General features: G+C 53.3%; 1 protein-coding gene across 2 annotated transcripts in view; it reads right to left on the reverse strand.

Annotated features, from left to right (window-relative positions):
- Window positions 1-551: 551 nt before the first annotated feature.
- LOC137456557 (zinc finger protein ZFP2-like) overlaps window positions 552-13,810 on the reverse strand; it is a 30,102-nt gene continuing 16,843 nt past the window's right edge. The window contains exons 2-3 of one of the 2 annotated variants that reach the window (XM_068168055.1): window positions 2,736-2,948; window positions 552-2,256 (exon numbers count right to left, since the gene is read on the reverse strand). In XM_068168055.1, the coding sequence (XP_068024156.1) occupies window positions 876-2,255 (1,380 nt within the window). In that variant the 5' untranslated portion in view covers window position 2,256; window positions 2,736-2,948 and the 3' untranslated portion in view covers window positions 552-875. Of the gene's footprint in view, window positions 2,279-2,735; window positions 2,949-13,810 lie in introns of both variants that reach the window. The other variant, XM_068168054.1, reaches the window with a different exon arrangement.

Raw genomic sequence — 13,810 nt, forward strand, 5'->3', positions numbered from 1 at the left:
GTTGCCAGGCTGTAGCCTCTTCTGGGATTCAAATCTCTTGGAGCTTTTCCCCTTTCTGCCTTGGTCCAGGTGCAAGGCCTAGGTGCAGTTGCTGCCTGTTGGTGCAGGCTCTTCAGCTGCAACTCTGGCAGCATTTGGCTCTTGTTGCTGTCTGGGTGAAAACAAGGCAAGTTGTCTAACTTCTTGGCTGGTTTAAATACTGTCCCAAGACAATTAATTCCCTTTCGTAACACAGAACCCTGATAACTGCACCTGTAGGATGGGGCATAGACAAGCATGGCCAGGGGCACACACACAGTTCACAACTGTCTGGGCTAGGGCATGTTTTCGGGTTTGACCCTTCAGGACACCCTTCAAACAGCTAACATCCCTTGACACCCCACCTCAAAAAACTCTCTGACATACCCCTGAGACAATCCCTAGCAACACAGTCTCAAGATTCTTCTGAGAACCTCACTTGGACCTCCCTGAACACGGCACACAGCTCCAGCCCCATTTCCTAGGCAACAAATGTCTGCAATAAAAGCAAACAGAGAGGATTTGGTGAGTTTGGGATTTTTATTGACACAACTGGGCAATGGGCACAGATATTTTTAGCCCAAGGAGACACAAAGAAAGCGGGAAGAACCAAACCCTGGCAAAGCTCTGCCCAGCTCCAATGGTAGCTCTGGCTGTGCTGACTCAGCACTGTAATTGTTCTCATCAGCACTAATTGGTGTTCAAAAGGGCAGGAGGTGTTTGTTCCTGCTGGAGCCCCCAGCCTCTGAGAAATGCAGGTAAAAAAGATGATAGTTTGGTACAATCTGCTGGATAGGCCCTCTCAGGCAGGTTAGGATTACCCCAAGAGATCCTGGGTGGGTCAATTTCTGCCTCTCTCACACTGTGGGCTGGTCACTAGTGTGGCTGCGGCGATGCCTGGTGAGGTCAGAGCTGCTACTGAAGCTCTTGCTGCAGTCAGGGCAGGTGAAAGGCTTCTCACCAGTATGGCTGCGGCGGTGGTAAATGAGACTGCCCCGGTGGGTGAAACTCTTTCCACAGTCAGCACAGCTGAAAGCCTTCTCACCAGTATGCACAGGACGATGCTGGGTGAGGCTGGAGCTCTGGGTAAAACTCTTGCCACAGTCGGGGCAGGTGAAAGGCCTCTCACCAGTGTGGCTGCGGAGGTGGATAATGAGACTGCTCCTACGTCTAAAGCTCTTACTGCAGTCAGCACAGCTGAAAGCCTTCTCACCAGTATGCACAAGACGGTGCTTGGAGAGCCCGGAGGTCTGAGAAAAGCTCTTGCCACAGTCGGCACAGCTGTACGGTTTGTCACCGCTGTGGATGAGTTGATGTTGGAGGTATGCAGAGCTCGTGGTGAAGCTCTTGCCACACTCAGCACAGGGGAACAGCTTCTCTCTGGAGTGGATGCGGCTGTGGATGGTAAGCGTGGAGCTGTTTTTGAAGCCCTTTCCGCAGTCCCTGCAGGTGAAGGACTTCTCAGTGCTGTGCACATTGCGGTGCATGTTCAGAGTATACTTGGCCGTGAATCTCTTGCCGCAGTCAGCACAGAAGAAAGGCTTCTCACCAGTGTGCACACGACGGTGCCGGCTAAGATTGGAGCTCTGGGTGAAGCTCTTCCCGCAGTCGGCACAGCTATACGGTTTGTCACCACTATGGACGAATTGGTGCTGGATGTATGCAGTGCTCGTGGTGAAGCTCCTGCTGCACTCAGCACAGGGGAACAACTCTCCAGAGTGAATGCGCTGGTGGGTGGTGAGCATGGACTTGCGTTTGTAGCTCGTACCACAGTCCCTGCAGGTAAAGGACTTCTCACTGGTGTGGGTGAGGCAGTGCTGGCTGAGATCACAGCTTCGTCTGAACCTCTTGCCACAGTCACCACAGAGGAAGGGCTGGATGCCGGGGTGGGGGCACTGGTGCTTCATCGGTTCTGAGCCAGTTGGGAAGCTCTGCCCACACTCAGGGCACTGATTCAGCTGCTTGGGTGGACCAGAGGGACCTGCTCTGGCTTCATCCTCCTCCATACATTCTTTCTCCTCATCCTGGTCACCTGCATCCTCATCATTCTCCTCCTCTTCATACTCATCCTCCTCATAGTTATTGTTCTCCTCCTCCTCATCATCACCCATCTTGTAATCTTTTTCATGCCCCTTCCCCTCCTCCTCTGCCTTGAGGATCCACTTGGGCTTCTCCAACTTGATCTCTGGGGGCTCCTTCTCCTCCCAGCTCTTGCCTGGGTCCTTCTGTGAGGCCATACTGTGGCAGGAAGGGGTGACAGCTGTGCAATAGGGAAGATGGAATTACCTGAGCCCAGGAGCTCAAACCCCAAGATCTTGTCTGGGTCATGAGAGTCCCTGACTCCCAACACCTCCCAACATCCACCTGGAGGAAATACAGAGGAGCCCTCAAACCTTAAGTTTCTTCCATAGTGTGGGCTCAAACCTCTAATATGTGCGCTGAGACCCCAGGTTCCTGTGATCAGCGGCCTGAGGTACGCTGCGGCTTACAAGAGGTCTTGTCCCACTCTCCTTGAGCCTCGCAGCATTGGCAGGGTGGTTCCTGGCCCGGGCCCTGTCCTTTGATCTCTCCTGCCTTACAGAATGGAGGCAGCAGCACTGACCAAAAAACACCAAATAACCTTTGATCTTCTCCCACCACCCTCCACATTCCAAATATCCCTTCCTGCCACACAACTGACCCCAAAAACCCTGGGGAGTCCCCAGACTCCACAATACCTGATGCTCTTCAGAGTCTCTGGAGAGGTGAAACGTGGTGGGCAAGATGGGGTGGAGGGGCTGAAGAAGGTTCAGAGGAGCCCTGGGGGGGATCCTGTTGTTGCCCCAGTCTGGGTTCTTCACCTCCTAGGCTGCTCCAAGGGGCAGATCTGCAAACTCTGCTCTTCCCAAGCACACAGAGGCAGGGCTGATGCAGAAAGAGGAACTCAGACCCTGGCAGAGAGAAGCAAAAGGCTTAGAGGAGAGCACTGACCTGCAAGGGATGGCTCAGCATGGCCCAGGACCAGGCAGCACAGCTCAGCCTGGCTGGGGGCAGCTCCCAAGCTCAGCAGCACAGGCACAGCACACAGCCAGGGCTGCTCAAGATGGAAGGCCTCAACAAGTACAGACTCAGTTCCTTGCTCAGCACACAGCCCCCAGCACACAGCTGTAGGGCAGCACCACAACACAGCTGACTCCACATAGCCTCTCCTAGGCTTTGCCTGCAGCTTCCTCCCACAGCCTGCCCAGGGCTCTGCTGCCTGCAGCTGCATTTGCCAGCAGATCTTGCTCTGGCCCCACCTCTCCTCCCTGGGTCTGCCCCCACTACACCAATTCTGTGCTCACCTCCACTGCACACACCTCTCTGCTGGCCACTCCCCAAGAGAAGATCACACCAGGCCTCAGGACACACACAAAGGGAGGTTCATGCTCTCTGGAGATGCAGCAAAGGGGGAAGGGACTTGAGCAGCTTCTTGCTAAACCTCTTCAGCCCTCACTGGGATGCTGCAAGAGTCTCTGGCTCCTGCCCAAACCTGACCGCCCCAGCACCTTTCACACACCTGCAGCCCAAAGAGACTCAGTGGAAAGAGTTTGGCTTCCTTCTCTCCCTGACCATTTCTCTCAGCTTTCTTTTTGCAGTTCTCCTGGAGCTGCCACTCCACATCCCCAAGAGAAAATGAGGTTTGATAGGAGGGCACAGTGCCCATGGGCTGCTGCTCATCTCCCAGCTGACACATGCAGAGCTGCAGCACAATTCACTCCTTTCAGCTCCTGAAATGCTGCCAGATTTTGCCATTTCCTGCACACACATTTGCCACATGGCACATGTAGCTTGTCCCCTTTTTGGGGGGTCAAGGCCTTCCATTTCAGCGGTAAGCTCCATCGGGAACACACATCGAGACCAGAAGCCTCGGAAAAGCATGGACTGCTGCTGTTTTTGACCTGAAGGACCTGCACAGAGTCTCTGCACTCGGCAGGAATCGGCTCTCACCGATTCTCCATGTGTTCGGGATCGTTCGGGTCCCTGCGTGCCGCGGCAGTTTAAAAGCCCGCGGCAGCTCGCGGCAGCTTCCATTTCAGCAGTAAGTTCCATTGGGAACACACATCGAGACCAGAAGCCTCGGAAAAGCACGGACTGCTGCTGTTTTTGACCTGAAGGACCCACACAGAGTCTCTGCGCTCGGCAGGAATTGGTTCAGTAGCTGTCTAACGGCTGGGTGACAAAAAAAAAAAAAACCCAAAAAAAACCCACACCCACCCAAACAGAAAAACCAAACCTTAAACGTTGCATCATGGTCATCACTCGGGACGAAGAGTAAAATAGCAGCATCTGCCCAGACAGGGCTGTTTTACCAACATGCTGGAGTCCAGGCTGCCAGCTGCAGAGAGTGCTTCAGCCTGGCACTTGAAATAGAGAGGGAGAGAGAGGACACCTGTGTCCGGTGTGAGCAGGTGAATTTTCTCCTCAGCATGGTGGCAGAGCTGAAGGATGAAGTGGCCGAGCTGAAGGAGGAGGTAGCTAGGCTAAGGACAATAAGGGAAAGTGAAAGGGAGTTAGACTTGTGGGAGAAGGCTCTGCAGATCTCCCCTGCTGAGGGAAGGGTCCCTGGAAGTGGAGAGGGATGGATACAGGTCCCTGCCAGGGGTGGCAAGAGAAATCCACCCCGACCCTCTCCTCCTCCTCCGCTGCCCTTGCATAATAAGTATGAGGCCCTGCAGGCTAAGGGCAGTAAGCATGAGAGGGCTGAGGCTGAGGAGAAGCCATCCAGAGGGGAGCCTAAGGCCAAGCGGACCCCACCAGCTATAACGACCAGCTCCACAAAAAAAGGAGAAGGGTTATAGTTGTTGGGGACTCTCTCCTGGGGGGTACTGAGGGACCCATATGTCGTCCCGACCCATCCCACAGGGAGGTCTGCTCCCTACCAGGGACAGGGGTTAGGGACATTGCAAAGAGACTCCCTAAATTAATCCAGCCCTCTGACTATTACCCTCTGCTGGTGATACAGGCTGGAAGTGATGAGATTGACAGGAAGGGCACCAAGGCAATTAAGGAGGAGTTCAGGGCCCTTGGACAATTGATTGATGGGGCAGGAGCTCAAGTGGTGTTCTGCCCCGTTCCCTCAGTGGCAGGGGTGTACACTGAGAGGAATGGGAGAACCCACACCATCAACAATTGGCTGAGGGGATGGTGCCAGAGGCAGAACTTTGGGTTCTAGGACCATGGGACAACTTTCACTGCACCTGACGTGCTGGGTCCTGATGCGGTGCATCTATCTAGAAGGGGTAAGAGAGTCCTGGCACTGGAGTAGGCAGGGCTCATTAGGAGGGCTTTAAACTAGGTCTGAAGGGGGTGGGTGAGGCAATCGGTCCCTCTGCAGAGGTAAGAGTAGAGCACAAGGTAGGGTCAGTTAAGAAGTCAGGAACCCAGCTGCGATGCATGTACACCAATGCACACAGCCTGGGCAACAAGCAAGAAGAGTTGGAGGTCCTAATCCATCAGGGCGACTATGATGTAGTTGCCATCTCAGAAACTTGGTGGGACAGCACCCATGATTGGAGTGCTACAATGAGGGGTTACAGGCTCTTTAGGAGGGACAGGCGAGGGAGAAGAGGAGGAGGGGTGGCTCTGTATATTAGAGAGTCAATCTCTGCCACACAACTTGAGGTGGAAGATGAGGGAGTTGAGAGCCTGTGGGTCAAAATCAGAGGACAGCCTAACAAGTCTGACATCCTGATTGGAATCTGTTACAGACCACCCAACCAGGATGAGGAGGCTGATGAGTTGTTCTACAAGCAAATGGAGGCTGTCTCAAGATCATCAGATCTTGTCCTTGTTGGTGACTTCAACCTCCCAGATATCTGCTGGGAACTTCATTCAGGAGGGAGGAGGCAGTCCAGAAGATTCCTGGAGCGAATGGAGGACTGCTTCCTGACACAGCTGTTAAGCGAGCCTACCAGGGGACAGGCTCTGCTTGACCTGCTGTTCTGCAATAGGGAAGGGCTGGTGGGAGACGTGACCGTGGGAGGCTGCCTAGGGTGCAGTGACCACGAGATAGTGAAGTTTTCAATATGCAGGGAGCTAGGGAGGAGCACCAACAGAACCTTCACCTTGGACTTCCGAAGGGCGAACTTCAGCCTATTTAAGAAATTTGTCTGCAAAGTCCCCTGGGTACCAGCCCTCATGAACCAAGGGGTTCAGGAGGGTTGGACCTACTTCAAACAGGAGCTCTTGAAGGCACAGGAATTGGCGGTTCCCACGTGCCGGAAGGCAAGCCGGCGGGGAAGGCGACCGGCCTGGATGAGCAAGCAGCTCCTGGAGGATTTAAGGGGGAAGAAGAGGCTGCATCACCTTTGGAAGGAGGGGAAGGCTTCTCGAGGTATGTTCAAGGAAGCTGTTAGATTATGTAGGAATAAAATTAGGGAGGCTAAGGCCCAGCTGGAACTGAAGCTGGCCACCTCAGTCAAAGATAATAAAAAGCATTTTTATAAATATATTAACAATAAGAAGAAGGGCAGGAAGAACCTGCACTCCCTATTGGACCTGGAGGGGAACATGGTGACTGAAGACAAGGAGAAAGCTGAGGTCCCGAACACCTTCTTTGCCTCAATTTTTAACAGCAAGGCAGGAGGAGTTCAGGACGAGTGGCCTCCGGAGCTGGGCGATGGGGTCGGGGAGCAGTGTGGTGCCCCAGAAATCCATGAGGAATTAGTTCGGGACCTGCTGAGCCACTTGGACACTCACAAGTCCATGGGACCGGATGGGATCCATCCTAGGGTGCTGAGAGAGCTGGCAGATGTGCTGGCTAGGCCACTCTCCATCATTTTCCTTCAGTCCTGGCTCACTGGTGAGGTCCCAGATGACTGGAAACTGGCCAACGTGGTCCCCATCCACAAGAAGGGTCGGATGGAGGAACCTGGAAACTCCAGGCCAGGCAGCCTGACCTCAGTGCCAGGGAAAGTGATGGAGCAGATTATCCTGGCGGCAATAACTGCACACCTGAAGGATGGCCAAGGGCTCAGGTCCAGCCAACATGGATTTAGGAAGGGCAGATCCTGCCTCTCCAACCTGATCTCTTTCTATGATCAGGTGACCCGTCTGGTGGATGTGGGGAGGCCTGTGGATGTGGTCAGCAAGGCCTTTGACACCGTCCCCCACAGCAAACTGCTGACTAAGCTGTCAGCTCGTGGATTGGACCATTACACTCTGTGCTGGGTTAGGAACTGGCTGGAGGGCCGGGCCCAGAGAGTGGTAGTGAATGGTGCCACATCCAGCTGGAGGCCAGGCACCAGTGGTGTCCCCCAGGGATCAGTGCTGGGCCCTGTCCTCTTCAACATATTCATCGATGATCTGGATGAAGGGGTAGAGTCAGTCATCAGCAAGTTTGCAGATGACACCAAGTTAGGGGCAGATGTTAGTCAGTTAGAGGATAGAAAGGCTCTGCAGAGGGACCTCGACCGACTGGACAGATGGGCAGAGTCCAATGGGATGGCTTTCAATAAGTCCAAGTGCCGAGTGCTGCACTTTGGCTACGGCAATCCCATGCAGAGCTACAGGCTGGGGTCGGAGTGGCTGGAGAGCACCCAAACAGAGAGGGACCTGGGGGTGCTGATCGACAGCCACCTGAATATGAGCCAGCAGTGTGCCCAGGTGGCCAGGAGGGCCAATGGCATCCTGGCCTGCATTAGGAATAGTGTGGCCAGCAGGAGCAGGGAGGTCATAGTACCCCTGTACTCTGCTTTGGTTAGGCCGCACCTTGAGTACTGTGTCCAGTTCTGGGCCCCTCAGTTTAAGAAGGACATCGAAACACTTGAAGGTGTCCAGAGAAGGGCAACAAGGCTGGGGAGAGGCCTTGAACACAAGCCCTATGAGGAGAGGCTGAGGGAGCTGGGATTGTTTAACCTGGAGAAGATGAGGCTCAGGGGTGACCTCATTGCCCTCTACAACTACCTGAAGGGAGGTTGTAGCCAGGAAGGGGTTGGCCTCTTCTCCCAGGCAACCAGCACCAGAACAAGGGGACAGAGTCTCAAGCTGCGCCAGGGGAGGTTTAGACTCGAGGTGAGGAGGAAATTCTTCACCGAGCGCATCATTCGGCATTGGAACAGGTTGCCCAGGGAGATGGTTGAGTCATCGACCCTGGAGGCGTTCAAGGGGAGATTGGACGTGGCACTTGGTGCCATGGTCTAGTCATGGGGTCTGTGTTGATAGGTTGGACTCGATGATCCTCGAGGTCCTTTCCAACCTAAGTGATACTGTGGTACTGTGTGATACTGTGGCTCTCACTGATTCTCCACGTGTTCGGGATCGTTCGGGTCCCTGCGTGCCGCGGCAGTCTAAAAGCCCGCGGCAGCTCGCGGCAGCTTCCATTTCAGCCCGACTTCTCACTCGGATGCGCGCGCCGCCACAATTTTTAAAAAAAAACAAACTTTCTCCAGTAGGTTCCGTGGGCAGGGCTGGCCATGGTGGTAACTCGCCGCAATAACTCCTTTAAAAAGTCAGTCTCGACTCAGACTGAGGGGGAATATAAACTGATAGGTAGGTGTCATAAGCAAGAGGTAGGTGTCCAGGCATCTAGCTGCAGACAGTGCTGGAGCCTGGCACTTGAGATGCAGGGTAGAGGGGACGGCTCCTGCTTTAGGTGTGAGCAGATTGACTGTCTGCTTAGCCTGGTGGCCGGACTGAAGGACAAGGTTGCTAGATTTAGAGATGTATGCAATTGCAGAAGGGTGACGAACCTGAGTAACCAGGCTCTGCAGGCCCCCCCAGCAGAGGCCAGTTATCCAAAAAGCAGAGGGGAATGGATGCAGGTTCCTATCAAAAGATACAAGGTTAAACCTTCTTGCCCCCCCTACCCCCCCCACTGCCCTTGGAAAACAAGTACGGGGCATTGGAGGTTGAGGGTGAGGTGATTCTGATATCGGAGGACACACCATCTGGGGTTTTCCCTGTGGCAAAACAGCCTAAGGTGAAACGACCTAAGGTGAAACAGCCTAAGCTTAAACAGCCTTCCCCCGGCATCAGGACTAGCTCCCTTAAAAAAAAGAGGAGGGTTATTGTTATTGGCAATTCCCTCCTGAGGGGAACAGAGGCCCCATATGTCGGCCAGACCCTACTCACAGGGAGGTTAGTTGCCTTCCAGGAGCCATGGTTGGAGATGTTACCAGAAGACTGCCTGGTATGGTGCAGCCCTCTGACTATTATCCCTTGATAGTTATGCAGTTAGGGAATGATGATGTTGCAACCAGAACTCCCAGGGCTATCAAAGATGACTTCAGGGCCCTGGGAGATCTGGTTGAGGGATCAGGTGCACAAATAAATTTTTCGTCTATACCCTTAGTTGCAGGAGGGAATACCATAAGGAACAGGTCAGCAGCTGAAGTCAACAAGTGGCTTAGAGGCTGGTGCAGGCAAAAGAATGTTGGGTTTTTTGATCTTGAAAAACTTTCTGCTGCACCAGGCCAGCTGGCAACAGATGGAGCACATCTGTCCCAGAGGAGGGGTAAGATCAGAGTGTACGAGAATGGCCTATCCCTCAAAGGGAAAAAGATTCTGGGGAGGGAATTGGCAGGTCTCATACATAGGGCTTTAAACTAGTTTTGAAGGAGGAAGGGGTTGAAACCAGTCCCCCCAGGCTGGAGTCTGGGGATGATAAGCCAGAGCCAGAGGTGAAACCAGCAGCCCAGCTGAAGTGCATGTACACTAATGCACGAAGCATGGGCAACAAACAAGAGGAGCTGGAAGCCTTGCTGCAGCAGGAAAGTTATGATGTAGTTGCCATCACAGAGACGTGGTGGGATGACTCACATGACTGGAGTGCTGCAATTGATGGCTACAGGCTCTTCAGGAGAGACAGGCAAGGAAGAAGGGGTGGAGGGGTGGCCCTGTACATCAGGGAGGTACTAGATGCCATTGAGACGGAGATTAGGGACGATCGGGTTGAGTGCCTGTGGGTAAGAATTAGAGGGAAGGTCAACAGGGCTGACATCCTGGTTGGAGTCTGTTATAGACCACCCAACCAGGAGGAAAATGTTGATGAAGCATTCTATAGGCAGCTTAAGGCTGTCTCAAGATCGCCTGACCTTGTTCTCATGGATGACTTCAACTTGCCTGATATCTGCTGGGATCTTAACATAGCAGAGAAGTGGCAATCTAGGAGGTTCTTAGAAAGCATGGAGGACAGCTTCTTATCCCAGGTGCTGCGAGAGCCTACCAGGGGCAAGGCTATGCTTGACCTCCTCTTCACCAATAGGGAAGGGTTGGTGAGTGATGTGGTGGTTGGAGGGTGCTTAGGGGCCAGTGACCACGAGATAATTGAATTTTCATTATTTGGTCAAGCTAAGAAGGGTAGCAAGAAGACCTCCACTCTGGATTTCCGGAGGGCGGACTTCAGGCTACTCAAGGAACTAATTCAGAGGGTTCCTTGGGATAAAGCCCTTAAAAACAAAGGGGTCCAGGAGAGCTGGTCCTACTTCAAGGAAGAATTGTTGAAGGCTCAGGGACAGGCTGTGCCAATGTGCCAGAAGATGAGCTGCCGGGGCAGAGGGCCAGCCTGGATGGTTAAAGAACTTTTAATGGAACTAAGGGAAAAAAAGAGGGTGTATCACCTTTGGAAGAGAGGGGAGGCAACCTGTGAAAAATTTAAGGATGTTGCTAGGTCTTGCAGGAAGAAAATTAGGGAGGTAAAAGCGCATTTGGAGCTTAGTCTGGCCTCTGCTGTGAAGGACAACAAAAAGTCCTGCTATAAATGCATTAATAGCAAGAGGAAGGGCAGAGATAACCTCCACTCCTTGGTGGACACGGAGGGGAATGTTGTGATAAGGGATGAGGAAAAGGCAGAGATACTTAACACCTTCTTTGCCTCAATTTTTACTAGCAGGACAGAATGTCTTCCAGACAGCTGGCCTCCAGAGCTGGCAGAAGGACCCAGGGAGCAGCATAGTTTTCCACTGTTCCAAAATGGGGGAGTTGGTGATCTGCTCAGCCGCTTGGATCCCCACAAGTCCATGGGACCAGATGGGATCCATCCTAGGGTGCTGAGGGAGCTGTCAGAGGAGCTGGCCAAGCTGCTCTCCATCATTTTTCAGCAGTCCTGGCTCACTGGAGATGTCCCAGAGGACTGGAAGTTGGCCAACGTGGTGCCCATCCACAAGAAGGGCCGGTTGGATGAGCCAGGGGATTATAGGCCTGTCAGCCTGACCTCAGTGCCAGGCAAGATCATGGAACAGGTCATCCTGAGTGCATTAACACAGCACTTAGAGGATGGACAAGGGATCAGGCTCAGCCAACATGGATTTAGGAAGGGCAGGTCCTGCCTGACCAACCTGATCTCCTTCTATGGTCTGGTGACTGCATGGTGGATGTGGGGAGGCCTGGGGATGTACTCTACCTGGACCTCAGCAAGGCCTTTGACACCGTCGCCCACAGCAAACTCCTGGCCAAGCTGTCAGCCCATGGCTTGGACAGCAGCACTCTGAGCTGGGTTAGGAACTGGGTGGATGGCCGAACCCAGAGAGTGGTGGTGAATGGTGCCACATCCAGCTGGGGGCCAGTCACTAGTGGAGTCCCCCAGGGATCAGTGCTGGGCCCCATCCTCTTTAACATCTTTACTGATGATCTGGATGAGGGCACTGAGTCTATCATCAGTAAATTTGCTGATGACACCAAGCTGGGGACAGGAGTTGATCTGCTGGAGGGTAGAGAGGCTTTGCAGAGAGACCTCGACAGGCTGGACAGATGGGCAGAGTCCAACGGCATGAGATTTAACACATCCAAGTGCCGGGTTCTGCACATTGGCCACAACAACCCCATGCAGTGCTACAGGCTGGGGTCAGAGTGGCTGGAGAGCAGCCAGGCAGAGAGGGACCTGGGGGTGCTGGTTGATGGTAGGATGAACATGAGACTGCAGTGTGCCCAGGCAGCCAAGAGGGCCAATGGCATCCTGGCCTGCATTAAGAACAGTGTGGCCAGCAGGAGCAGGGAGGTCATTCTGCCCCTGTACACTGCACTGGTTAGGCCACACCTGGAGTACTGTGTCCAGTTCTGGGCCCCTCAGTTTAGGAAGGATGTTGACTTGCTGGAACGAGTCCAGAGAAGGGCAAAAATGATGGTGAGGGGCTTGGAACACAAGCCCTATGAGGAGAGACTGAAGGAGCTGGGGCTGCTTAGCCTGGAGAGGAGGAGACTCAGGGGTGACCTTATTGCTGTCTACAACTACCTGAAGGGGGGTTGTAAACAGGCAGAGGTTGGTCTCTTCTCCCAGGCAGCCAGCACCAGAACAAGAGGACACAGTCTCAGGCTGCACCAGGGGAAGTTCAGGCTGGAGGTCAGGAGGAAGTTTTACACAGAGTGATTGCCCATTGGAATGGGCTGCCCGGGGAGGTGGTGGAGTCGCCGTCACTGGAGGTGTTCAGGAGGAGACTTGATGGGGTGCTTGGTTACATGGGTTAGTTGATTGGGTGGTGTTGGGTGATAGGTTGGACGCGATGATCTTGAAGGTCTCTTCCAACCTGGTCTATTCTATTCTATTCTATTCTATTCTATTCTATTCTATTCTATTCTATTCTATTCTATTCTATTCTATTCTATTCTATTCTATTCTATTCTAACCCATGAAATATTTAAGGATGTTGCTAGGTCTTGTAGGAAGAAAATTAGGGTGGCAAAAGCACATTTGGAGCTTAGACTGGCCTCTGCTGTGAAGGACAACAAAAAGTCCTTCTATAAATACATTAACAGCACGAGGAAGGGCAAGGACAACCTCCACTCCTTGGTATACACTGAGGGGAACGTTGTAACAAAGCATGAGGAAAAGGCAGAGATACTTAACACCTTCTTTGCCTCAATTTTTACTAGGAGGACAGATTGTCTTCCAGACAGCTGGCCTCCTGAGCTGGCAGAAGGACCCAGGGAGCAGCATAGTTTTCCACTGTTCCAAAATGGGGGAGTTGGTGATCTGCTCAGCCGCTTGGATCCCCACAAGTCCATGGGACCAGATGGGATCCATCCTAGGGTGCTGAGAGAGCTGGCAGAGGAACTGGCCAAGCCACTCTCCATCATTTTTCAGCAGTCCTGGCTCACTGGAGAGGTCCCAGAGGACTGGAAGCTGGCCAAAGTAGTGCCCATCCACAAGAAGGGCCGGTTGGATGAGCCAGGGAATTATAGGCCTGTCAGCCTGACCTCAGTGCCAGGCAAGATCATGGAACAGGTCATCCTGAGTGCAATCACACAGCACTTAGAGGATGGCCAAGGGATCAGGCCCAGCCAGCATCGATTTAGGAAGGGCAGGTCCTGCCTGACCAACCTGATCTCCTTCTATGGTCTGGTGACTGCATGGTGGATGTGGGGAGGCCTGTGGATGTACTCTACCTGGACCTCAGCAAGGCCTTTGACACTGTCTCCCATAGCAAACTCCTGGCCAAGCTGTCAGCCCGTGGCTTGGACGGGAGCACACTGCGATGGGTTAGGAACTGGCTGGAGGGCCAAGCCCAGAGAGTGGTGGTGAATGGTGCCACATCCAGCTGGGGGCCAGTCACTAGTGGTGTGCCCCAAGGATCAGTGCTGGGTCCTGTGCTCTTTAACATCTTTACTGATGATCTGGATGAGGGCATTGAGTTGATCATCAGTAAATTTGTAGATGACACCAAGCTGGGGACAGGAGTTGATCTGCTGGAGGGTTGAGAGGCTCTGCAGAGAGACCTCGACAGGCTGGACAGATGGGCAGAGTCCAACGGCATGATATTTAACACATCCAAGTGCCGGGTTCTGCACACTGGCCACAATAACCCCATGCAGAGCTATAGACTAAGGTCAGAGTGGC

This window comes from Melanerpes formicivorus, unplaced genomic scaffold (assembly GCF_026170545.1).
Source record: "Melanerpes formicivorus ecotype bairdi unplaced genomic scaffold, bMelFor1.0.p_v2 SCAF_130, whole genome shotgun sequence".
NCBI classification, from domain to species: domain Eukaryota; kingdom Metazoa; phylum Chordata; class Aves; order Piciformes; family Picidae; genus Melanerpes; species Melanerpes formicivorus.